The 26612-nt window shown below is 41.9% G+C and overlaps 1 protein-coding gene across 3 annotated transcripts in view; it reads left to right on the top strand.

Annotated features, from left to right (window-relative positions):
• Positions 1 to 21399, top strand: part of PDLIM3 (PDZ and LIM domain 3) — a 68508-nt gene extending 47109 nt beyond the window's left edge. Inside the window, exons 4-8 of one of the 3 annotated variants that reach the window (XM_073607415.1) lie at positions 3753 to 3820; positions 6235 to 6495; positions 9875 to 10005; positions 10184 to 10292; positions 18667 to 21399. In XM_073607415.1, coding sequence (XP_073463516.1) covers positions 3753 to 3820; positions 6235 to 6495; positions 9875 to 10005; positions 10184 to 10292; positions 18667 to 18856 — 759 coding nt within the window. In that variant the 3' untranslated portion in view covers positions 18857 to 21399. The remainder of the gene's footprint in view (positions 1 to 3752; positions 3821 to 6234; positions 6496 to 9874; positions 10006 to 10183; positions 10293 to 18666) is intronic. The other 2 variants (XM_073607421.1, XM_073607420.1) reach the window with 2 other exon arrangements.
• Positions 21400 to 26612: the final 5213 nt, after the last annotated feature.

Here is a 26612-nt window from a genome sequence, read left to right as displayed (position 1 = left end):
TTGGAGTCACGCAGGACCCCTTCGTTAGGCACATGCCTGACGAAGGGGTCCTGCGTGACTCCAAAACGTTTGTACGCCACCTTATGCTGATCCTTGGTGTGCTGGCAAATATCTATGTTGTGACTTAAACCAGTATCCAGCTGGTTGTTGCTGCAGCACCCAAACCTTTAGAGCTTATACCAGGAACGTGTGCGATGGGAATATGAAACATAATTTGCAAAATAAACTCCCAAAGTTCCACAGCTACCAAAATCGGGAACAAATCCCACAGGACTATATTCTTTGTGGCTTTCTTGCTTACCCAAGCATCCGGCCGTGTTGCACAACACCAATGCGTCTCTCAAAATTGCAGCAAAGCCATCGAAACCAGCAGCATTGTTAGATAGGCGAAAATCTGGAGTGAAAAACAAATCTGTCTGAAAAAAGGAATGCCCAATATAAGTATCCAGAAACTTTGCCCAGACCAACAGATCTTCTTTGAGGGAATTAGTCAGCCTAATATGTGCAAACCGTGACTTAAGGCCAGATATAGAAAAGATACAGACGACGCGAAAAATTGCAAACCCAATGACATGATCCTGCATGCGAAAGCTAATACTCCTAGAAGTAACTGCATCTCCTGTAAAAGAACTTTCTTCCTCTGTAAGAAACAGGACAACCAAAATTTTAATTTCGCAAGCTTTTCCTCAATCAACTCTATTTGACATGTGTAATGACGAGGTAGACAGACACGTCTTTTCCTCTGCCAACGGAACCCCAATATTCTGGGAAATTCCACAAAATGTCTGCAACAAATCTGCACAAAGAGTAGAACCAGGTGATCCCACAAATAAAAATTCATACCAATAATGTAACACACTGTCCACCCCGGACTGAAAGCAAATCCCCCAATGAAGGAAAGTGGAGAAGGCTTTGAAGTATGAACATGACAAGGAACATCCTACTGGGAGACACTTGTCCAAGAAATAGCAGCCCTCAACTGAAAACCCAGGGAGTTGAAGGCTGATGGGGAGAGTGGCAAGAGGCAAAAAGCTGATTTTATATCAGCTTTAGCCATTAGAGCGCCAATCCCAAATGACCTAATTTTGACAAGTGCATCCTCAAACGACGCGTAAGATACAGAGCATACAAGAGGCCACAGCAATATCATCATTTAACAAACTCTCTTTTGGAAAAAACAGGTAATGAATAAAACGGAAGGCCTTGGGTTCCCACTTAGGCACCTCCCCCCACAGGGAAACACGAAAGTTCCTAAAAGGCGGGTACCTTAAAAGGACCTTCAATGCGCCCTTCAGCTATCTCTCACCACACCTTGTCCCCAACCACCTGGAGAAAAGACTCAATCGACTTCAAATTACTCACTAATGTACCTCCTCCTAAATGGGGGGGGGGGTCAATAGGAAAACCTGTGGAAAAAAAAAAAAACCTTCAATGAGAAAACACGCCTTCTCCCTGTGTGGGTACTTGTCCAAACATGGGCACAGTTTTTTCAGTCTCTTGGAGTGCAGGCTTTTAGAAAAAATAAATAAATATCCCTCTACGCTTGATTGGACCCTGCATTCTCATGCTTCTTAAAACCACTGGGTCCGCTTCTGCACAAAAGGCACCTTCCTGCCTATATTTACAGGATGTATTCCAACGGCATTGACTTTCATAGAAAGAAAAAACAACAGCCTCTTCTATAGGCTGTATTCACAGGGTAAACCATACTCTGATTCAGTGTGACTTGTTTCACGGACAAAATCAAATTAAGCCACACACCAGAATAGATGAAAAAGGCCTGAAGCCAATTATGAAAGGACTTGGGTATTTATCTACTCCTGTCCATATCCTTTCTTTCACTGACGAGCTTAAATGATAACCAAAGAGGTACAATTCACAGGACATAACATCTTTCATGCACACTTCAGGAACTCTAGTTATAGCAAGCACACAGCACTCGCAGGTTCAAGGACTGATAAATTGCTCTGTATCCCACTATTACCAATGGGTCTAAATTGTGCTGACAGAATGAGTTAAAAGGGGTAAAGCCCTGAGAAATAGCAGGGACTGAAGAAGATGCATGAGCTGAAGGAACAGAGTGGACAGTTTAAACAGAAGAGATACATTTATATACTAAAGAGCCACTCAATTAGACAAGGCATTAAAATGTGCAAACTCACCAGCTGCTGGAAGCTGCCCCGCGTCCTGCTGAGCCATCCCTTCCAGCAGCAGACTTGGTCCAGGGACCTGTGGGGTATGCACAGCCAAGGACATGACATGCTGGGTATCTCCATACCCTACTTCTTGCTGAAATTCCTTCTGTATTCTGGGGGCCCGTGGAGAGGACGGCTGCTCCCTTTCTTTCCACCCCGTGGGCTGTCTGGCTTTGCCCTGCCTTCTTCCTCTATTCCCCGATGATGGAGAAAAGGACCGTCTCTTCTTGCTGGCGTGACGGCCCTGACCTGCCTTGCTGGTGCCATCTTCCGCCGCTCCGCTCTGCTGCTCGCATTCCTCTTCAACTTCCTTGTGACTGGGCTGTAACGCTCCGGTGGGATGCAGAGATGCGGCCTCTCATGCAGGGCTGTCTCCTCCTCACGCTGGCTTGAACTCCTCTGCTGCGCCCATGGGCAACCCACGCTTACTCCATTATTCTGCTCCTGCTGATCTCCTCCATTCTCCTCAGCTAGCGCGAAACAGCGCCGAAGCCATACTTCTCCCCTGTCACTGCTGGCCTTTTCCAACAACTGCCTGACCAGGGACTCCATGTGCTGAACGTAAGCTCTTCTGCTGCGGCTCAGGTCCCAGGGGAAAAGGAAGAGGTGAGGTGGCCACAATCTCAAGCAGGTGGGCCTCAAATTGTGCCCCCCCTCAATATGCTGTAGGTACATAGACACCAATAAAATTCTGACAGATCTTAATATTTTCCCACTTTATTGAAAAACTGTCTTTTTTTTTTTTTCACTGAATTTATCATGGGAGAAATCCCGTTTTGGTAACAGTCACTAGGACAAGAAAAGATATCTTCAAAGGGGACAGAGATATCAAATAGAATCAACCCCAACGGAGTTAAAATGAGCACTAAATGTCATGAATTTGGATGTCCCAGTTTTTATCTGAATTATAGTGGTATTTCTGGTGGTTCATTTTCCTGAACGGCCGTGGCAGATTTTGCCCTTCACAGTACCTGCTTCTTTTCTTGCCTAGACACCCTTACCTTGACTGCCAGCGCCAGCAGTACTCAGCCTCCTTAATGTCCCCGTTACCAAGGTTACTAGGAGCTACTGCTGTTTATTTCCATCTGTTTCACACTCTATCCAAAACGTAAAAAGATCTTTCAACTTTAGCATTCTTTAAGGCTCCATTCACACTTCGAACATCAAAGTCACATGACAAGTCATAACCCAATCTTTTTAATGGCACATGTTCAAATTAGTGCAACTTAAAGTCGAAGCGACTTTAAAAAGGTGCCTGCACTACTTTGGTGCAACTTTTGATGTGACTTTGGTCCAGGGAATGTAAAGTCGGATCAAAAGTCCACTCCAAAGTTGCACTGGAAATCATGCGACTTTCGGAGATACGCTAATGTGAATGGAGCCTAAGAGAAAACATAGTGTAAGCATACTTTACACAAGCACAGACCCATACATTGACATTTTTATTACAAATGATTTTCAATAGTTTTCCTGTTTGTCGTTGCATTTAACTGGTTGATGTTAACATTTTTTTCCCTCTACTTAGCTGAATTATAACAAACATTTTTTGTCCTACAGGATATGGCCTACTTTGAACACAAGCATAATATCAGGCCTAAGCCTTTTATACTCCCAGGCAGAAGCAGGTTAAAATGATTTTAGTTCTGTGTGTTGTGTGCATGTTAACAGCAATCAAAATAAAATGTGTACATAAAAAGTTACCAATATCAGAAAGTTACAAACACAAGCCATCTGATAGTTAATTGAAGGAGGAGTATTTGGTAACTAAACAATCTCCTTTATTATCCAAAAAGTAATCCACACACATTCACTACCTAATGGCCCTGCAATCTATTTTTCATGAAATTGTTTCTCACTGTTTTTTACTTTTACTCCTTGTAATGTCTCCAAGTACTCCCAAACCATTCCTTTCCCCCTTCCCCAGTTGTGGTCATATGCACTCCTCTATGCAAACTCCAGTCCCATAGGACACAGTCCCTAGTCTATCTCAAGAGTGTAGCCAAACTTGGCCACCCTCTAACAGGAAGAGGAATTACTGCAGCAAAAATAGAATTTTGAGATTTGGAGGAGGTTGGGAGCATTTTTTTTGGAGTTAAGAACATTTACTTAAAGGATAAGTTCACCTTTGAGAACATGTTACATGTTCCACCCCTTTTTAGGGTGAAACATATATGTTCCCAATGCTGCAGCCCCTCCCTGTGACAGCAGTATGGGGAGGAGTTCCCTGTACTAGCTGTCACTTTTTGAAATCAGTGTGGCCATGTGAGGCTCTGTGTATGAAGGAACTACAAACCCCGACATCCTTTGCGGCTGTTGGCTTGTAGTTCTCAATGAACTACCATGGCGCTGTGGAGCGCTGTGGTAGTTCATTGATTCTTTCTGTCAGTTTATCTGCTTACCTGTACGGGAATATAGATACACTGACAGATCTGCAGGAGATCTGCATGGCACCTGCCATGCATTACAGGCCCCCCCCCCCCAAAAAAAAAATCACATTTTACCTGCAAAAAATGTGCATTTATTTTTTTTTTAAGTGAACTTATCCTTTAAATATATTTTATTTTAAACCAGAGTTTAGTGTCACTTTATGTCTAAGAATTTAAACAAGAAGCCACAGGCTAGGTAAATTCACTGATAACTCTGATAAAAGTGTTTTTTGGAAGCTGACATATAATTTGCTCATTCAAAGTGAACTCTCCTCTCTTGAAATCACCGATGCAGTGATTCCTGCATTGACCACAATAATTTGTCACAATACCTAAAGAAATAACCTTATACAACATCTAAGCTGCCTTATGCTTTTAAATGTGTTGGGTTATAATATACCTTTTAAACTGTATTAGAACATACAATATAATATACCTTTAAACTTATTAGAAGGTCCTGACACTTTCTTTTAACCACTTGCTGACTGCCCTATAGCAGTTTTACTGCTACAGGGCTGCAGCTCTGCGACGGATCAGGCAGGCCGCTTCTGCTGTGATTATCCACAGCAAAAGCGGATCTGTGGGTACTGGGCATTTGATGTCCGCTGGCACCCGGCGATTGTCAGGTAGAGACTCAGAATGGAGCTCTGCCTATGTAAACAAGGTAGAATTCAGTTTTGGGGGGAAGGGTGGATTTTGTGTTTCTGCAAAGCAGAGACTAAAATCCATCTCTTCTCCTAGTAAAAGCAGCTGACATAGTAAACACAAGCACTGGTCAGGCACACAGTTAACCCTTTGATCGCCCTAGATGTTTAACTCCTTCCCAGCCAGTGTCATTACTACAATGACAGTGCATATTTTTAGCAGTGATCACTGTATTAGTGTCACTGGTTCCCACAAAGTGTCAAAAGTGTCAGTGTCCAATTGTCCGCCGCAATATCGCAGTCCTGCTATAAGTTGCTGATCGCTGCCATTACTAGTATTAAAAAAATAAATAAATACAAATTCCAATATATATCCCATAATTTGTAGACATTGTAACGTTCGCTTAAACCAATCAATAAATGCTTATTGGGATTTTTTTTACCAAAAACATGTAGCAGAATACATATCAGCCTAAATTTATGAAGCAATTATAATTTTTTATTGGATGTGTTTTATAGTAAAGTAAAACCTTTTTTTTTTTTTTTTTCTTTTTCAAAATTGTCGATTTTTCCACCAAAAGAAATATCTATTTGTGGGGGGAAAAAATTACATAAATTTTATTTGGGTACAGTGTTGCATGACCACGCAAATGTTAGTTAAAATAACGCAGTGTCGTATCTCAAAAAGTGGCCTGGTCATGAAGTGACGTAACCCAATTTTTATAAATCAGGTTTATTAGATGTAGCTTTTAAAATAAAAATACTGCCCCCAACCCACACCCTGCTTGCATGGCATTTGATCTCTTCATCTAATCTTTGCATGATCTACTAAGTACATAAATCTCTATTATTTTCCTCTAACTGCATGCATTCACTCTGAGCATTTTGTAGACCAATCCTCTGATACTCTCGCATCTCTTTTCTATTTCACTATTCCCACCCTTCTCTTTCACTGGTGTTGTGTCACAGTGGATGCAGCACCCCTTCAGGCTTTGATCCTGGCAGCGGACGCAGCACTCCTTCCACAGCAAGCACTGTCGGCGCTATAGATCCTGGTGAGCTCAAAGCTGCCTCTAGAATTGCACCTAACATTCCCTTGGAAATGGAGCTCCCTGGTGTCAAGATTGTTCATGCCCAGTTTAATACACCAATGCAACTCTATTCTGATGACAATATTATTGAGAGCCTACAAGGGCAGGTGTCCACCATTCTAGGAGATAAACCAATAAGGTACATAATATGTTGAGCTTCAAATGTATGAATTCATATTTTTTTCTTTAAAAAAAAAAACAAAAAACACAACTGCATGCTACAAATAAGAAATAATTTAATTTCAATTAAATTAATAAATTCAATTCAATAAAAACTGGAGGTGAAAAACCGTACCCCCACAAAAATGCAATATTATACATTCGATGAACACAAAACTTTCAACCTAAGAGCCATCTTTTGTGTGAATGCAGAATATGACAGTAACTAGATGTTAATTTATACTTACCTGATCAGTATACTTTAAAAAGGAACTCCAGCTATGGCAATTGCTTCAACTTGGATCGAGGTATGTATGTGAAAAACACCACTTTCGGCTCTCCTATCAGTGCAATCTGAACTCTGAATTAATTGGAGGACAGGTGAGACATCAGGGGTCTTTTAGAGGTTCTCATTAAAGAAAATCAGTCACCAAAACTCATGACAAAAAAAGTTTAAAATTGTATAAAAGAAATTGAAAAAAAAGCCCTGGGTGCGAGAGCCACATGAAATGACCTTGTGTTTGACACATGAGCTCTAAACTGATGACCTGTAGGGGCTTCTAAAATTTAGGGTACAGAAGTTTGTAGCCATTTCACGGGCATGTAAAATTTTAAATCTTGGTATCTATTTATTTGACAACATCTCATCTTTTTTATTTTAGTTTAAAAATTGGCAATTTATTGCATTTGTGTGCCCTAAACTTAACTCCAGTGTATTTTTTACTGAAAGTTTGCATTTCTCAGACCTTTGTACTAATATTGTGTAACATAAAAATGTGGAGCTACAACCATTTTATTCTCTAGGATGACCGCTTTCAGAAAATATATAATATTTTGGGGGATTTATGCAATCTTCAGAGCGGAAATGATTTGTTAAACGTGTGAAAAAGATGCAAAAAACGGCACTGGCAGTGAAAGGCTAAAGCCACGTACACACGGGCCGAATGTCAGGCGACATTGGCCAGTTCAATAAAAACTGGCCGACGTTCGGCCCGTGTGTAAGGCCCCTTTCATACAGGCTTTCCGATTAGGTCCGCCTCAGTTTTTTAGGCGGACCTGATTGAACACTCCATTCACCTCTATGAAGCGGCAGATGTCAGCAGTAACATGTCCACTGACATCCACCGATATCCGATCCGATCCTGTCTGTGAAATACAGACGGATGGTGAGCCTATTTTTCATCCATCTGGCGGATCGGATTGGATGGGATCAGATGAAAAAGGACAGGCGTTTCGTTTTCATCCGATATCCCCATAGAGGAGAGCGGGGCTCTGACAGGTCCGTCTCCGCATAGTGAGCGGAGACGGACCTGTCATTCACCTGCTTAGCGGGAATCAGCGGATCAATCCCCCCCGCTGAGCAAAGTGGAGTCCATCGGCGGATCGCTCGTGTGAAAGAGCCCTAAGGCAGCCGGTCTGACAGAAGCCGGCTGTTACATAGTAGGTAAGGTTGAATAAAGACAATAGTACATCCAGTTCAATCTCTTTAGGCGTACGCGTGTCAGTGTTGATAATCATTTCCCATATCCCTGTATATTGTGTTCTTTAAGATGCACATCCAAGAGTCTTTAATAAATATCAATACTCCCCGCTGACACCACCACATTCTTACCGCCCTGACATTGAAAAACCCCCTGCGCAGCATAAGGTCAAACCGCTTCTCCTCCAATCTCATTGTCCGGCTTCTGTCAGATGAGCATGCTGGAAAACTAGCAGCCAACCAGCTCCCAATTAGCGCTCTCGGCTAATGTCAGAGTGCTGACCGGAGTGTTCTGGCTGGGGGGTCCCCCTGTCAGAACACAAAAGAACAGCTGGGGAGATTGCTTGTACTAACGTTGAATTGTTAGTACAGTGTATCCGACTGGAGCTGTCAATTTTATTTTCGTTCAACCCCATTCAACAAAAAAAACAGTGGTGCGTACAAGGCTTTAAAGAACATAGAAAAAAAATGAAGTCAATAGGCTATGTTTACAAAGTTAACGGGTGTCCCTGGATATACTAAAGGAGCTGATGTAATTGAAATTGAATTAGAGTTCCCAAAAGGTTGCAAAATGGCACTGGTATGCACATACATGTACCTTTAGGTGAGTAAACATCACTGCAGGTTTCCTGTTGAGTGCTCTGGATCCCCCAAAATTCTTCACTTCGCAGGTCAACAGCCTGAACCAGGCCCATCGCTCATCCTGTACTTCATTATTAGCCCACCCCTATCATTGATGGTGGAAGGGGAGGGTCAAGCCATTTAGCCAGAGGGCGGGTTAAAATTTAAATACAAGAAAATCACAGGATCTGGGGATCCATAGAAGCTCAACGGAAAAACTACAGTGATGTGCAGGGCCATGGAGATGCCACTTTACTGAGATAATCAATGCACAATAGAAATTTCAGCTATGACAATGTGTTTCGCTGTAAAAAATGCTAATGTGTTATTTAAAAAAAAAAAAATCTTAGTTCTTTTTCCAATTTTAATTATACTTGCACATGGTGACTGCCTATTATCTAGTACATACTGTATATTTACTTTGTATTTTGCTAGATAGTGTTGCACAGTGATTGTGATTTAATATGCTTAGCACAAGTCTATGGGGTTGATTTAATAAAAGCATAGCTTAGTGAATGAGGTGAAGCTCTGTTGACTTCCATTATCCAATAATGTGCAAGCAAAAATAATATGCTTTTGTTTCTCTTGCACATTGATTGTGGGGAATTTTCACTTTGCAAAGAATTCCCAAAGTGAACAGCATATTTGCAGTCAACCCTTATGAATCAAATGAATACTTTATATATAGCTTATTCTTTATTTAAATTTATCTTAGCAGTTTTTTCAGCAGAGATGCTGACTGCACTTCCTAAATATCAGAAGCACAGAAGACTAGCAAAGACATGTATGAAATATTATCAAATACAACACGCATGTAAAAAAATATGCAAGGGACAATTCACACCTGCACAGTAACACAATGGGGGTTATTTCGTAAAGGCAAATCCACTTTGCATTACAAGTGAAAACTACAAGTGCAAAGTGCTCTTGAAATTGCACTGAAAGTACACTTGGAAGTGCAGTCGCTGTAGATTCGAGGGGGACATGCAAGGAAAATAAAAAAACAACATTTTAGCTTGCACATGATTGGATAATAAAATCAGCAGAGCTTCCCCTCATTTCAGATCTACCACTCAGACTTACAGCGACTGCACTTCCAAGTGCACTTTGTACTTGTAGTTTGCACTTGTAGTGCAAAGTGGATTTGCCTTTTTCGTATAAAACTCCCGTTGTATGGCAATGCATCATACACACATTAATACATTTATAAGCACACTGTGTATACAGTTAGTGATAATTGCATTTTCTTATTGTTCAGTGATCCAGTACCTGCCTCTGTGCCTCAGTCAGATGTATATCGCTTCCTTCATGATGACACAGAACATGAAAGCAGGCCCAAGCAGTCTGGCTCTTTCAGGGTGCTGCAAGACATGGTTGATGATGATGCTGGTTAGTATGTCTATTTTGTCCATTAGGGTCACTACTTTTATTGGCCTTGAAAGTTATAGATGCATTCCTTTTAACAGGAATACAAATACTACACATTGTAAACTAAGTCTTCATTGCCAGGTATGAAATATTCAGAAATAAAAAGCATTGCTAATCACAATATTTACTTTTGTTTTAGACCGTTCTTCAGTAACAAGAAGCGTTCGAGCTCCGGTTACAAAGCCCAACGTAGGAGGTGCAGCTGTGCAGAAAGTCCCACTGTGTGACAGATGTGGAAATGGAATAGTGTAAGTACAGGGAAAGCTCACATCTATTTTTATTCTGCTTGGTTTCTGACATGTATCAATGTCTTCAAGGTGACCCTTGCTTTTTCATGTTCAGTTCTATCTAAATGTTCTCGTGCACAGAGCCTGTTAGGGCTCTTTCACACGGACGATCCGTATGTCCTTTTTCATCCTTCCATTTTTGGATGAAAAACGGACATACATGTATCCCTATGGAGAGTTGGATGTCAGCGGTGACATGTCCGCTGACATCCGACCCGCTCCGATCCGAAAAGTGTAACGGAGGAAAACCCTACTTTTCCATCCATTTTCGGATCGGATTGGGTGATGACGGACTCTACGGTCCGTCATCATCCGATCCCCCATAGGGGAGAGCGGCGCTCTGACAGGTCCGTCACTGCACAGTGTGCAGCGACGGACCTGTCATTTTCCTGCGATCCCTGCTGAGCAAGCGGGTGTTCATGGGGCGGATCATCACTGATCCGCCCCGTGTGAAAGAGCCCTTAAACTTTTTTTTTGGTTCTTCTCTCATTTCACAGCTCTACCTTAAGGCTGCATTCACACTGAAAGTGCTTGTTGTTAGCGCTAAAGCACCACTCGTTTCAGCAGCGCTTTCCGGCCGCTAGCGGGGCCTCTGCCTCTGAACATCCATCCTGAACACATTTTTTGCGTTCCAAAAAATGCTTCTAAACTCAACTGCCTAGAAACGACTATAAATGATCCTATGTACTGATAAGATAACATAGAGGAGAGTTCAGGGGCAGCTGAAAAAAATGCCCAACTGCTCCTAAATGTCCGTTTACTGGCAGCAGTGTACATGAGGCCTCAATAGGAAACCTTCATTTTGTTTGCAAATATTAACCGCTTCAGCCCCAGAAGACTTGGCTGCTCAATGACAAGGCCATTTTTTGCGATTCAGCACTGAGTCACTTTAACTGACAATTGCGCGGTCGTGCGACGCTGTACCCAAACAAAATTGATGTCCTTTTTTTTCCCCACAAATGGAGCTTTCTTTTGGTGGTATATGATCGCCTCTGCAGTTTTTATTTGCACTATAAAAAGAGCGTCAATTTTGAAAAAAACACAGAGGGGGTTATTTACTAAAGGCAAATCCACTTTGCACTACAAGTGCACTTGAAAGTAAAGTCGCTGTAGATCTGAGGGGGACATGCAAGGAAAATAAAAAACAGCATTTTAGCTTGCACATGATTGGATGATAAAATCAGCAGAGCTTCCACTCATTTCAGATCTTCCTCTCAGATCTACAACGACTGCACTTCCAAGTGCACTTTCAGTGCAATTTCAATTGCACTTTGCACTTGTAGTTTCTCACTTGTAGTGCAAAGTGGATTTGCCTTTCGTAAATAACCCCCATATCTTTTACTTTCTAGGAGGGACTGTCTAGGAGAGAGATAGATCGGTGTTCATACATAGTATGAACACACAATCTGTCTCCTCTCCCCTGAAAGAACCGGGATCTGTGCGTTTAAACACACAGATCCCAGTTCTTGCTCTGTCACGAGCGATCGCAGGAGCCTGGCGGTCATCGCGCCCCTAGTGGCCAAAAAGGAAAGCGACGTAACATAACGTTGTTTCGCCCAGCCGTGCCATCCTGCTGCAGTAAAACTTTGGCGGCTGGTCGGCAAGCGGTTAAAGATTCTAACTACCAGCAAGAATAAGTCCTTACATTTAAAGAGCACCTGTCATCCATCATGGCAGCGCCTGTTGGCGGCATCCACTCACCTGCTGCCACCACGTTCCTCACCTTGTTGTGTCACTGCTGCATCACCAGCCGTCCCATTAAAGTGAATGGGACTGTCAGTGAGTCAACAGCGGGTCAGAGGAGGAGCTGCGGGACAGAGATGACAGTTTCTCTAGTTGATTTAAAGTGGATGTAAACCTGATTCATGAAATTTGAGCTGGGCACATATATCTGTAGCGTTTTCTTATCTCTCTCCAAAGCACTGAGTCCCGTGGCTCTGTTATCAGCCTGATAACTTCTGACAAGTTCTCCTACACAGGAGATAAAAGCAGCCTGAAATTTGTGTTGTGGGAGGTTGCTATAAATAGATTAGCAGACAGCCTGACTTGTCAGAGCACAGCTCTGCACATTCCTTTCTTCCCTTGGCTATGAGGAGAGGGGGTGTGTGCCTTTCCTCCAATCGGCTGTCTTGGCTGTATGCCCAGAATCCACTCCCAGTGCTGAACAGGAAGAGAAAAATCTGTAAAACAATGTGCACTTTCTAAAGGCTATATACAGCTGAAGACAGCAGATATACGTGTAGGGAGATTTGTTTCATCCCTGTGTATCATCTGAGTCTGTTCCGTTTTTATATTTTACATTTGTGGTAATATCGTGTGACATATAAAATAGGAGCTACTACTACTTTATTCTCTAGGGTGTCTGCTTTCAGAAAATAGATCATGTTTTTTGGGGGTTTTATGTAATCTTCAGGCCTAAAATGATTTTTTTTTAAACATATGTGCAAAAAAACCCGCAAAAAAAGCTTTAGCAGCGAAAGGGTTAAAGGATAAGTTCACCTTCGGGAACATGTTCCACCTGTAAGCTTTGTTAGTTAAAAAAACTGGCTCCTAATTTTTTTAGCTGGCTCCTAGATCCAAGGCAAATTTGTCAAGCCCTGCCATATACCATGACATAATCCCTCCAATCCTGATTGGCTAAAAGTATTCTTTTTTTAATAACTAACTTACTGTCATAACATAGCACAGCGAGCTATCAGCCAAAAGAAAAAAAAAGTAGGTCAGCAGCTCATAAACTACCAAAACCATAAAAAGGTATGCATGTAGCATTTTCTGAAGGATTTCAGAAATACCAACCTACATCTCTCTCTCTCCATTTCCTAAAGAGTTTACAATTAAAGGGTCACTAAAGCTATTTTTTTTTTTTTTTTTAAATAACAAACATGTTATACTTACCTCCACTGTGCAGCTCGTTTTGCACAGCGTGGTCCCAAACCTGGTCTTCTGGGGTCCCTCAGCGGCTGCCTCGGCTCCCCCCCGCAAGGACTCAACACCTTCATGCGAGCTCCCTCACATGGTGTTGAGTGCTTGCAGGCATGCTCCGGTGATACAGCCGGCGGCCATAGCCGCTCACTGTATCACTCGGCTCCGCCCCCCGGCGCGCCACGTCATTGGATGTGATTGACAGCAGCGCGAGCCAATGGCTGCGCTGCTTTCAATCCATCCACTTTAGCCAATCAACGGGCAGGCTGAGCGGCGAAGAGGATGTCGGGAGCAAGCGCGGGACTTTCGAGGGGTCAGGTAAGTAAAACGGGGGGGGGGGGGGGGGGGGCTGGGGGGGCGGTATTGTCGGATGTTTTTTCACCTTAATGCATAGAATGCATTAAAGGTGAAAAACTTTTACTTTTACAACCCCTTTAAGGCTGCATTCAGACCTGAGCATATCGTTTTTAGGCGGAAAGTGGCACGATTTTGTGGCGATTTTGTACAGGTCAAAAGGTCACCAATGTAAAAAGCATAAAAACGCCTGTAATCTGCCTAAAAAGAAGCTTGTGTGCTTTTTTGAGCTTCAGGCATTTTGCTTCAGGCGACAGAACACTCAGATGTGAATAGGAGCCTTTTAAATTAATGATATTTTGCTTGTTGGGCAATTTGGAACTTTTGAGATGAGCGTTTTCCGAGCTGAAAATGCTCAGGTGTGAATGGGCCCTAAGACAGGAACTGATAGCAAAAGAATCTTTAACAAAAGTAGAGCAGTTGCCCAATGTAGCTAACTGGATAACTTGCTTAATTTTCCCAGTGCACAAAAGAGAAATGCCGATTGGTTGCTATATGTAATGTTTGAGCCATCCCAATACATTAGCATTACACGTATATTATATCAGTCCAGTTACCATAGGTTTACCTATAAACATTTCCTAAAACTGTTTAACCACTTGAACACCAGGCTTTTTCTGGCACTTTTTGTTCACATGTAACAATCAGTTGTTTTTTCTAGAAAATTACTTAGAACCCCCAAACATTATAGTTTTTTTTAAGCAGAGGCAATTTTTTCATATCACACGGTATTTGAGTAGCGGTTTTTCAAACACAATTTTGGGGAAAAAATACACTTTTTCAAAATTTTAATGCAAATTAAAGTGGTGTTCCAGCCGAAATTATACTTTTTAAATACAAATACCCCTATAATACACAAGCTTAATGTATTCTAGTAAAGTTAGTCTGTAAACTAAGGTCTGTTTTGTTAGTTTATAGCAGTAGTTTGTTATTTTATAAACTTACAGCAGGCCGTGGCCATCTTAAGTCTGGGCATCTGAAGCCAGACTGTATTTCTTCCTGGATCTCATCCTTGCAGATCTCGCACATGCTCAGTGCAGCACAAGCAGTGTAATAGGTTTAGATCAGGTTTCCATAGCAACGGCAGTGTCAGAGGAAGTTGCCGCCCCTTCCCAGAAGGCATTGCAAACAGGAAATGATGCGATGGGCCGCGGCCAGGGAGGAGGAAGTGAAAAATGAATACAGCAGATATACAGTAAGTGCTGAGAAAAAAAAATAAAAAAATATCCAATTCGTTTACAGTGCACAGTTTAGTGAGGGATGCTGAAGAGTTGTAAAAGTGGGTGGAACTCCACTTTAATACAATTTTTTTGTAAAATATAAAAGATGTCATGGTGAGTAAATAGATACAACTCATGGCGCGCTTTAAAATTGTGCACGTCCAAGTTAGCCACTCCAATTACAAGAGAGCTGACCGTCGGCTCTATAAAACAGTACTGGGGTGATTCCGGCAGGCATCATCCCGCTACAATCACTTGAAGTCAAATGACATACCAGGTACATGATTAGGCGGCAAGTGGTTAAAGCCATATTAGACCCAAAAGCAAATATTTATTATACTGCAGCTTACCAATTCTAAGATGTGATGGCTGCATTAGTTCTCTTTTTAAAAGCAATTCTCCATTCTGTAAAACAAAAAAATCCTGTAGCTGCTGACTTTTAATAGCTCTATACTAGCTCGGGCTTGTTCTTCACTAGCCTACGGGTTCCCAGCACCAGCATCTGAAGTATGGACATCCGGCTGTGACAGCTTACGGCTTTACAGCTGGCTCCCTACTGCGCATGCGCAAGCAATGCTGTGCTATGTGAATCGTCCAGCAGGATTCTGGGATCCGTGATATGTCCCTTAAGACTGAGGGGAGGGAGGGGGGGAGGAGAACTTCCGCTCGGATTGCCTAGGCCAGTTTTTCTTGTCAAAACTACGTACCTGCTCCCCCCCCCCCCCAAAAAAAAAATGACATGCCAAATTAGGTAGAGGCGGAGATCAATGGACAGATAACCAGCTGAGCAGGTGGACTCAGGCTGCCCCATGTGAAAGGGTCCTTAAGCAGAACTTTGCCTTTTGGACGAGGCTCCTTCTTTCCTTTATTTTCTACTGGTGATCCTGCCAATAAGCTCTACTGCAAAAGGTAGCTGTGACAGGGATGAAACAAACCATTTACCACTGACAGGGGTGTTTACAATGAGCAGATTTAATTTATTTACTTAAAACATTTATCCCAAAAGAAAAAAAACGTTTTTTTTTTGTAACTGCTTATAAAGTGTTATCTGGAGTTTGGCTTCAATTTGTTAGTGTATTTAAATCTGATAGTACATCTAATACTCCACTCCCCCCAGACTGACAATGCTGCTGTCCAAAGGTTCCCCCTGTGTTCCTTCATCCAGGAGGTGTATTACTGGCCAGATCACCAGGTGAAAACAGAGGGGAAAAACATCTAAAAAAGAAAACTAATGCAGACGCCACCTCTAATCATTGGTAACCTGCAATATATTACATTTTTGGTTTATGGCCACTTGAAATGTTAAAATGGACCTTCACCAATGAAAAAAAAACACTCTTATCTGCTTCTTCCCCACTCCATTATACAAAATAGTAGATAGCTGGAATATTTTATGAAACATTTAAAATGTATATTATCATTACATTTTTTATTTCATATATGTGTCCGGGCTTCTATGTAGGTGTGTGTAACTGAGGTCTCTTTTTATTTTCTTTGAAATACCTGGTAATCCTCCCAGGCCCTCTTCTTTGTTGTTGCAAACTGACCATGGCAAGCACAGAAGCAGATCAGTTCTGGCGGGTCAGTTTGCTTATCAGTCATTCCCTCTTGGAGTTACAGGATGCCATGCAGACGCACAGCGAGCCTGTATCTCTGTAGTCATTTTACCACAATGCCCAGCTTTGCTGTGTCCTTTATTAGTGTAATGGACTCCATGGCATTCTCTACAGTCTATTGTAGTGGTGCACCGAAATAAAAATTCTGGTGCAAAAACGGAAAAGTCAGGATGCGCTTGGCTGAAACCGAAATTGACAGTTTAAAAAATAAATAAATAAATATATATATATATATATATATATATATATATATATATATATATATATATATATATATATATATATATATATATATATATATATATATATAATTCTATTTGACTTTGTAATTAATATCATAAATATCATGAATTTGAATGAATATGAATTTATTGTCGGCACCTTTTGAAGCGGTCCTAAAAATCCTGCTTTCTGCATTTTTGGTGCATATTTGGTCGGTTAACACCTTGGCGCCAAGCAGCCGCATATTTGCATGCAATAGGGCTCATAGAGCTGTGCTGAGAGGCACACGGAAAGTAGCGATCGGGAGTATTCCGATCATTTGACTGCCGTGACAGCCTATCATGGCGGTCACATGGTAACAAGCCCTGCCCCTGGCATTTCAAACCCCTTAAAGGGTCAGCGCGAGCCGGCGCCAAGGGGTTAAAAAACCGCACAAAAAAAAGCACCTCCCTATTAAAATGCATTATAATGCAGCAAGAATGTATCAAAAATTTACCCGTGGTGCATTTTTTGATGCAATTTTTCACATGGCCTGTGCAAAAACACACTATAAGCATGGTAAAATTGCGGCAGAAAATCACAGGCATTTTCGGGCAGCCATTATTGGCACCTCTTTTTCTTTTGGCACAATGCGGAAAACTTTTTTTCCACCAGATAATTTTCAGCGCCTGAAATTTCGGTGCATCACCAGTCTATTGTATATGCTTCTCAGCCTGGTCCCACACAGCTGTAGGCAGTGAGTATAAGGCCCCTTTCACACTGAGGCGCTTGTAAACTGCCAGTAAAACATTTCAGTGCTTTTGAAGAGCTTTGCAATCGCTTTTAAAGAGCTTTCCATTCATTTCAATGGAGAGGGTCGTTTTTTTCACTGGCTTGCCAGCCCACTGCCCCAGTGTGAAAGCATTTGATTTTAATGGAAATAGTTTTTTTGTGAGCTTTTCAGGCGCTTTTTTTAGCGTGAAAACGCCTGAAAAGCGCCTCAGTGTGAAAGGTGTCTAAAGGGATGTCAGTCATCTTTTTGACTCCTTTCACACCAAGGAGCTTTTCAGGCGCTTTTACGCTAAAAAAAGCGCCTGAAAAGCTCACGAAAACCTAATTTAATTAAAATCAATGAATGCTTTCACACTGGGGCAGTGTGCTGGCAGGGTGGTGAAAAAACGCCTCTCTCCATTGAAATTAATGGAAAGCACTTCAAAAGCGCTTGAAAATCTCTTCAAAAGCGCTCAGTGTTTTACTGCCAGTTTACAAGAGCCTCAGTGTGAAAGGGTCCTTTATGTTTGCCTATGGCCTGAGGAAGCTTCTGACTGTCTCCATGCAGCTAAAGAGTACCCGAGGCATGTGACTTCAGCAAAAGCCGACAAACGCTAATCTTGGGATCTGTCCACAGCCTAGAAGCTTAGTGGAAGGAAAGAGGACACAGCAGTCACATGACCACTAAGAATATATTTAGGGATTTTAGATACACACCACGTGTAACCAGGGGGTGAGCATTACCAAGATGTGGATGATATGCGTTATGTTCACAAATACTTTGAATACCTTTTTTGTGGTGTGGCCTTCCACTTCCTAGTTCCTCACCTAGACGAGGAGGTTGTAGGGATCCTCCCTGCTGCCTCCTGGAATTCCCATGTCACATATCCCAGGAGGCAATGTTTGAGTGAGGGGAGCATGTAGGTTGTGAGATCCCAGGTATGCACAAACATACCGCTGGTCTCTGCCAGGTTTTTGGTCTCAATTACCTGCAAGAGACTAGCGGCATGTCTGTACAACTGTTGTAAATTTCAAGATGGCGGCTCAAAAGCGGAGCAGCACAAGGGGGAACTTCAGCTGCAAGGAAAGCATTTCTGGAGTCCATGGACTTGTAAGTATGCTATTTTTTTAAATTGCCATTCAGGGACCATTATTTGTTTAATTTAGGTAGGGTGAGTCCCTTTTTAAAAATGGCACAGTGAGGCAAACTTGTTTCATGGATTGTTTTTCTTCTTTTATTTCCTAACACAGGGGCACTGTGGTGAAGGCCCGAGACAAGTTCCGTCATCCTGACTGCTTTGTATGTGCAGACTGCAACCTAAACTTGAAACAGAAAGGCTATTTCTTTGTGGAGGGCCAGTTGTACTGTGAAGGCCATGCAAGAGCACGGATGAGACCCCCAGAAGGATATGACGCCGTCACTCTCTACCCAAAGGCTTAAATTGCAGTTAGTTTAACACACAAGGCTTAAGTGTAAGCCCTTCATATTTTAGGATTGAACATGGAATTTATTAGTAAATGTGCTTTCAGATGATATAAAAATGGAAGTTCATCAGCAATGCAAAAACAGAACTCCCTGGGGAGGAGATCATTTACTAGTGGTATTAAAATAAATCCACAAACAAAACCAGACAAATTGGGGATTTGACTTAAGCGAAGTAAAACGATTTCCAAACAGCTGGTTCTATTTAGCTGCTGCAACTTTGCAAATGCAATGTTTTCAAAAATTCTCTCAGCCATAGGATACAACCTATATAGTTTGGAATTTATAATTTTTCAGTTAAAAAAAAGTCACTGCACTGTTACCAGCTTTAGAAATTAGAATTAAATAGCTGCATTTGCACAAAGCACATACCGCATTAAATATAATTTATATAATTTAGCTTTTTTGTTAGGAATCCAATCCACAATTTATGAAATTTAAATAAAGATACATAGTTTACATAACTAATGGGAGTTTAAGCCACGTTGTGAAATATAAAATGCAGCTTTCTGGACAGGATAAGTTGCTATCTTACATGGGTGATAAAAGTCAAAAGTGCAAAAACAAGTGCTGTAATAATAAGAATCCAAAGGTATCCTAAAAAAAAAAAAAAACAAAAAAACAATGTAGCTGTTTCTAGGTTTCGTTTAAGCTCCATTTAAACTATGCGATTCAATTATTTTGAATGGGCTCAATTTGTACTGCATTGAACCAAAGAAGTGCATGCACTTTTTTGAGCCACACTGCAACCAGACTGCATGGTTGTGCAATCTGGTGCAGGCAAAAACACTGTGTTTGGGTTGTCTTTAAATTTGTATTGACACCTGCAGCAGATCGCAAGGGCAGCACGATTTGCATGCAGTGTGGGAAATGCGCACAGATCGTGGAGTTTCCCGCACCACATAAGTGTGAACCTAGCCTTAGGCCTGGTTCATACTAATACAATTTCAAATGTGACTTGGGTCACACAGAATTGCATGACAATGGAAATCACATTGTTTTCATTGGTGCCTGTTCACATCAATGCAGTACAGACCAATTATGGAAAAGGATCCTCTGCTACTTTGGTGCGATTCCAGCACAACTCTGGCCCCATAGAATATGCAAACTGCATCCAAGTAGCATCCAAGTTGCATTAAATAATCGCACTGAAAGTCGGATCAAAATCTGATTGCAGCAGTGTGAACCTAACCTTAGGCCTGGTTCACACTAATGCGATTTCAGAGGCACCTTGAGTCACACAGGATCGCATGATACCAGAAATCACATTGATTTCAATGGTGCCTGTTCACATGAATGCAACGCAACTGTGATGCGATTTTGGGGTAGGTACAGGTGCTAATTTGGGTGCGATGCAGTGCGATTTTGTGCCCCATAGACTTTAATGGAAATGCACCAAAAACAAATGTAAAATGCTCGTATGAAAATTGTAAGAAAACAGTACACATTAAACAAAAATCATTAGTTCTGTTCATGTAGAACAATTTTTAAGTTTGTCTCTTCGTAAATTTTAGTTTGGAAAATCTGAATTGGATGTCAAAAGTTGCGTATACGCTATACAAAAATCAAACGATTGTGCCTTGTACAGAATTTTTCTTCCGATTCTCTCATAGTGTATACCCAGCTTAAAGCGGAATTACACCCAAAAGTGGAACTTCCGCTCATTGTACTCCTTCCACCCTCCGGTGCCACATTTGGCATTGTTCGGGGGGGGGCAGGATATCTCTCTTTCACAGGTATGCTGTCCCCACTTCCGGGAGCCTCAGCCGCAGGGATTGACATCACCGTGGGGCTCCCTCCTCCTCAATTCTCCTTCCCCGGCTGCCAGGCCAGTAGGAGAGAGGAGCGGCGCCTCATACATGTGCAGTAGGGTTCCCGGTGTGAAGCCGAAAGGCTACACTGCCAGGTTCCCTTACTCGCAATGGAGGCAGCAGTACCTGACAGCTGATGGAAACATCAGATGCAGTGCTGACATCACTGGACTCCAGGACAGGTATTTGTCCAATTTATTCAAAGCCAGCAGCTGCAGTATGTGCAGCTGCTGGCTTTTAAATTTTGCAGCGATGGGCAGATCTCTGCTTTAAGATGGCGCTACAAACCATAATACCATACAACATCAACTACATCAGAACATCAGCAAATGCAGAAAATGACAATGCTGTAGGCTTGTCAATGACAAAGTCACTTTTAGATTGGACTGCTTTATAATATACACTGCTTTACTATGTCTGGTATCATTTCTGTAACAAACGCATTTAGTGATGGTTGGAAATATATAAATCCAGTAGATTCGTATAATACTTTGGTAGTCCTTTGAAGTTTACTAAAATGTTCTGCACTATGTAATGTCTGCATGACTCTGGCACATACTTTGGTGTCCTTTGACTGCAATTCCTGCTTTAGAAATTGTATGTTCTTTTTATTTTTTTACGTTTGTGATTTCAGATCAGTGTGTCTATTATTTTGTTGTATAATGCAAAATAAAAGTTTTTTTTAAAGCACTCTGTCTAAATTGTATGAGCATTTTAAGGACGAATTTGGAGAAAATAAACAAAACCTCTTCAATTACACACTTGTTTAACCCCTTCACACCTATGGGTAAAACACATCGTCTACAATCACCTTAAGCATAATAGCTAAGGACAATTTTGCAATTTTTACATATGTTGGTATAACTATATATACCATCACAACTACTTTGTGCATCCAGGTGAATTATACCTTGTTTTTTTTTTTCAGGACAAATTGGCCTTTCATTTGGTAGTAAATGGTTAGGGATATCCTGATTTTTTTTTTTTTTTTTTTTTTTTTTTTTATTATCAAAGGAAAACTGAAACAAACATCATAATTTTTTTTAAAACTGTATCTGTATATTTCTTGTTACTACCATTACCTACCACCAAAGAAAGCCCAAAACAAAATTCTCCTGCTTCTGACGCTTGCAGCGATACCATCTATGTGTATGTCAGTTGTTGTTTGTAGCCGTAGTACAGTCCAGAAACAATAGTGCACAATTTGCTTTTTTTTTGTCCTACCCAAAACACACTGATGCCAATTAATGCCAAATCGGGCTCGCGATCGTGGCTTATCCTGCTTATCCTCATATGACGCCCAGTCAGGTTAACCGAACCACTTGCTGGCCGTCATTCTGCTATAGGCCGGGCAGGAAGTGGTTAAAAAAAAATCCTGCCCAAAATATACTGACCCTGACCTTTTGACCCTTACTTGACCTAAACCCTGGGGCTGAAAACGGGTCAGGAAGTACAGCCAAACGAGCTGTAAGTGTAACATTTACAATTATTTATTACCCTTTGCGGGGATCAACATACTTCCTCGGAACAATTCCGACATGCGGGAAAATGTGTTGCAATAATAAAGTGATTGTAAATGATCACCTTGTAAAACAAGCCATTCAGTTATAGAAATGATAGGCAAAACATTTGTGTATAGATATAAAAAACATTATACCGGTAAATACCTTTTTTCCCTTTTTTTATAAGTGATCACAGATCCTCTGTTCTCAGCTGCATAAGAGCTGGGGAAGGAGAAGCAACAGCACACTGAACTTTCCAAGTGAATGGCTGTGTAGTGGGGTCGTGTCAGGACAAGTCTGATTATTGGAGGACAGAACACTGAGTTCCCAGCATAGCTAGAGAACTGAACATGCTGTGTTCTCCTGCTTAGTGTGGTCAATTTTTAATAGGAAAGCAATGGAACTAACAGGCACACCAGGGATTTCACACAAAGGAAGCAATACAAAAAGAACAGGATTCTTTCTCATACAAGTACATGGTACAGAAGGCACATATCAGGAATATGAAGTGTTGGGGTAACAAACGCTTTAAGTGCTTCTCATTGTCTGAATCAATCCTGAATGTTATACAATGCAACTTGTGTGCAACAGTTGTCAATTATCACTCGTCTAAGCCAAAGTCGTATCCAAGATGCCCCGATCCAAAGTTGCATCAAAGTTAAACTCCAAAGTTGGCACAGCTTTGTAGTCATACAAGGGTGAATAGAGCAGGAGGAGGCCAACTTTAGGCTGGGTTCATACTTCCAACGGATGCGGCTCACAGCAGGGGTCCAGTGCGTCCCTGTTCTCCGTTTCAGGGACAAATCGGGGCTGATTTTTTACCTGAATTTGGCCCAGAAACGGAGCCAAAGATGCACAGCGTTCCTGTGCAAGCCGTCCTGAAGCCGTCCATAGAGAGACGGTCCCAATCTCCTGTCATGCGAACTGGATGTGGGGAAACCTCCAAACCTTAAAGTGGAACTAACTTTTTTATTTCCTTTTTGATAGAGTAAGGGAGTAAGGGAAGGTTATAACCCCAGTTAGTTTATATATATATATATATATATATATATATATATATATATATATATATATATATATATAATCTGTGTCCAATTGGGGTGATATACCTTTAATTCTTGTCCCATAGCCAAAACAGGAAGGGGAGAATTTACTAAAACTGGAGAGTGCAGGTTCTGGTGCAGCTGTGTATGGTGGCCAATCAGCTAACTTCAGCTTGTTCAATTAGGCCCCTTTCAGACGGAGCAGAATCCGTCCAAGTGGATCGGCCTGCTCAGCGGGGTCCCCACTGAGCAGGTGGATGACAGGTCAGTGTCCGCTCTGCTATGCAGAGTGGACACGGACACAGCCCGTTGTTCTCTATGGGGTGGTCAGATGAAAACCGCCTGTCTGTTTCTATCCGATTCGCCATCTGATCCGCTGGGCGGAGAGAACAATGTGATAGACGGAACCGAACGGTCCACTTGTGTGAAAGATGTCTTAAGCTTTGACAATAAACCCTGGAAGCTGATTGGTTTCTATGCACAGCTGCACAAGATTGTGGATTCCCCAGTTAATGTGGATCAACCCCGAAGTTAGAGGAAATAGCCGCTAACTAAGGGCTCCCCAGGGCCACCAGAACTAGTGTCCCTATTGGCAGATATATAAAATATAAGTAAAACATCGAAAAGTAACAAGAACAAAAAAGAGAAGGAAAAAAGAACTAGCACAATGGACTGTAAGATATAAGATTACATAACTATTACTAGGGCTGGGATATAGTAAGCATAAAGGATATTTGCCTAAAGTGCCGGATAGATTGTCTCGGGGCAATAATCAGTCGTCCCAGACCTTCCAAATTTTACTAAATCTTGGCAACGAACCATCAATCAATGCAGTCAGATGTTCCATCCAGCGTATGTCTGCCAAGACAAGAATTGTAAAAAAGTAGAGGGGGAGGTAGGGAGCCACCATCTAGGTATAACACGTTTTGCCACAGGTAATATAGAAGACATTAACCTTCCGGCAGCCCTGGAAATAACTGGAAAAGGGAGGCCTAGTAGGTAATGTATGGGATTCAAGGGAATGGAAGTATTCAATAAGTTTTGCAAAAGGGTTTGGATCAAGAGCCCAAAAAGAGCTAATATAAGAACAATACCAAAAAATATGGTAATGAGTACCTATAGCATTATTACATCTCCATACTTTCATTTTTAATAACAGTAAACAGGACCAATAGAGAGGGGAAATCTCCCAGAGGGTGGCACAATCAGCAATAAAAACTGTCAGGGGTTCCAATCCCTCTCCACTCTATTCAAATCAATTATTCTCAAAAAATAATACATACACATCCACTACTTAATTCGCCCAAGTAATCTATTTTTCCTTTTGTGTTGTTCTACTCTGCCTTGTAACATCATCTGTGAGCTCCTCAACCTCTCCTTTTCCTTTTTATTTCCATTTTTTTGAAAAGCAGTTCACCTTAGTTGTGGTCATGTGCACTACTCTATGCACACTACACCTTCCATAGTGTAGGGTTGCCACCTGTACAGGATTCACCCGGACAGTCCGGGTTTTGAATCAGGTGGACTGAAACCCGGACACATTATTCAGACGAGGCTGTGGCTCCCCAAATAACCCAGATAGTCACACACAAATCTGTTGCCACCAGGCAGCTGCGGAAAGCTGTCTGGGGGCAGGTCCGGCATCACTGGGAGGCAGGGCGATGATGTAAGCAAGAGCAATCTGGCCACATCCACTGTTCGCTGCGGCACTCTATGCGCACAACATTACTACTCTCCTTGGGGCACCCATAGGCGTCCCAGGCCACTAAAGTGCTCGGGTTTGGCTTGAAGAAAAGGTGGAAACCGTACCATAGTCCCTAGTCCATCTCGAAAGCAAACAAGAGAGGGTGCCTATGTTCCTAAATGCAGTAGGACCACGGAGAACAAAGGCAGCCAAGTCTGACTGCAGAATGCTGTTTTTTTTTTTTTTTAAGTGATATTAAAACCAATTATTTCATTTTTTTGTAAATAACAAACATGTTATACTTATCTGCTCTGTGCAGTGGTTTTTCACAGAGCAGCCCGTATCCTCGGGTCCCCTGCCGGCCATTCTGGTCCCTCCTTCCTGCTGAGTGCATCCAGACCAAGCAGCCTGCAATGGGTGCACCCAGGCTGTGTTAAGTTATGGGGGGCTGCTGCATTCACTACTTTTGGAAACGCACTGCAACCAGTTTGCATTGTATTTTTGTACTGTGCGATCTGGTGCTGTCAAATGCATTGCTTTTATGAACTGCGTTTAGGATATCGTTATCTTTCCACTGACACCCACTGCTGATCGCAAAGGAATGAGGTGCTGGAAGGTGGCATGGAACACAAGTTTCCTGCAGGGCATTCTAATGTGAACGGGCCCTAAATCTAGTAAAGGATCATTTATTTGCATGTTGCAGGAAGGATGTTGGTGCTTTCATAAACAAACATTCAAAGTAGGGTTGCACCGTACGGATACTGATACCGGTATTGGTGCCGCTACTAGGCATTCGCATGAGTATTGGTACTCGTGCAAATGCTCCGGTACCTGAAACCAATAATTTCAGGTTCGGTTCTTTCAGCTGACAGCGGGATTCCCCCACTTGACAGTTGAAATCTAGAAAAAAAAAGACAGTAATTATCGGTTGTTAAGGAGTTGGGGCTGCCGCGTCCTTAACAACCGATGACTCATTCAGCTGTCGGTGGGGTTCCCCTCTTGTCAGATGAAGTGTAAACAAAGTCTCAGCGATTGAAGCTGGCAAAAAAAAAAGCAGCCAGGCAATGTTTATCAACAACATTGCTTAGCCGAAAGATAAAAAGAAACCTTATTTCCTTTTGTATCTTTGCCCTCGTTCACATTGAACGCAGGTTTGAAATTGTGCGTGTTCAGGGGCGATTTCAAAAGACATCTGTGCGGGTTCCTGCACAGATGTCTATTGAAATCGCCCCCGAAGTCGCCAAAAGTAGTGCAGGAACTACTTTGGAAATTGGTGCGGAGCCGCAAAGTCGGTCACAGTGCTGTGGCCGGCAATAGGCTGCGATTTGGAATGCGATTTGACATGTCAAATCGTGCGGATGTGAACGAGGCTTATGGCCCGTACACAAGATCCAAATATCGTGCGAAAACGGTCGTCCGAGGAAGGATCATACGCTATTCGGATCGTGTGTACTTTCGACAGCCGATCACCACTGTTCATCCGATATTATTCGATTGGACATACCCGAAAATTTTCCTCGTACGATTCCTGATCGTACGATTTTCGTTTAGTCAGTATAGTTGTCATCCAAAAATACAATACAAGTACATTACAACACATGACATCACTTCCGATTTTTTTTTTTCTGTCGTACGAGAATTTTCGTGACTTTATTTAGCTATTCAATTTCTACT

The sequence above is a fragment of the Aquarana catesbeiana genome, linkage group LG01 (genome assembly GCF_042186555.1).
Source record: "Aquarana catesbeiana isolate 2022-GZ linkage group LG01, ASM4218655v1, whole genome shotgun sequence".
Taxonomy (NCBI): Eukaryota; Metazoa; Chordata; class Amphibia; order Anura; family Ranidae; genus Aquarana; species Aquarana catesbeiana.
Note: the sequence above shows the minus strand (reverse complement) of the source record. Positions and strands in the feature narration are given on the sequence as shown.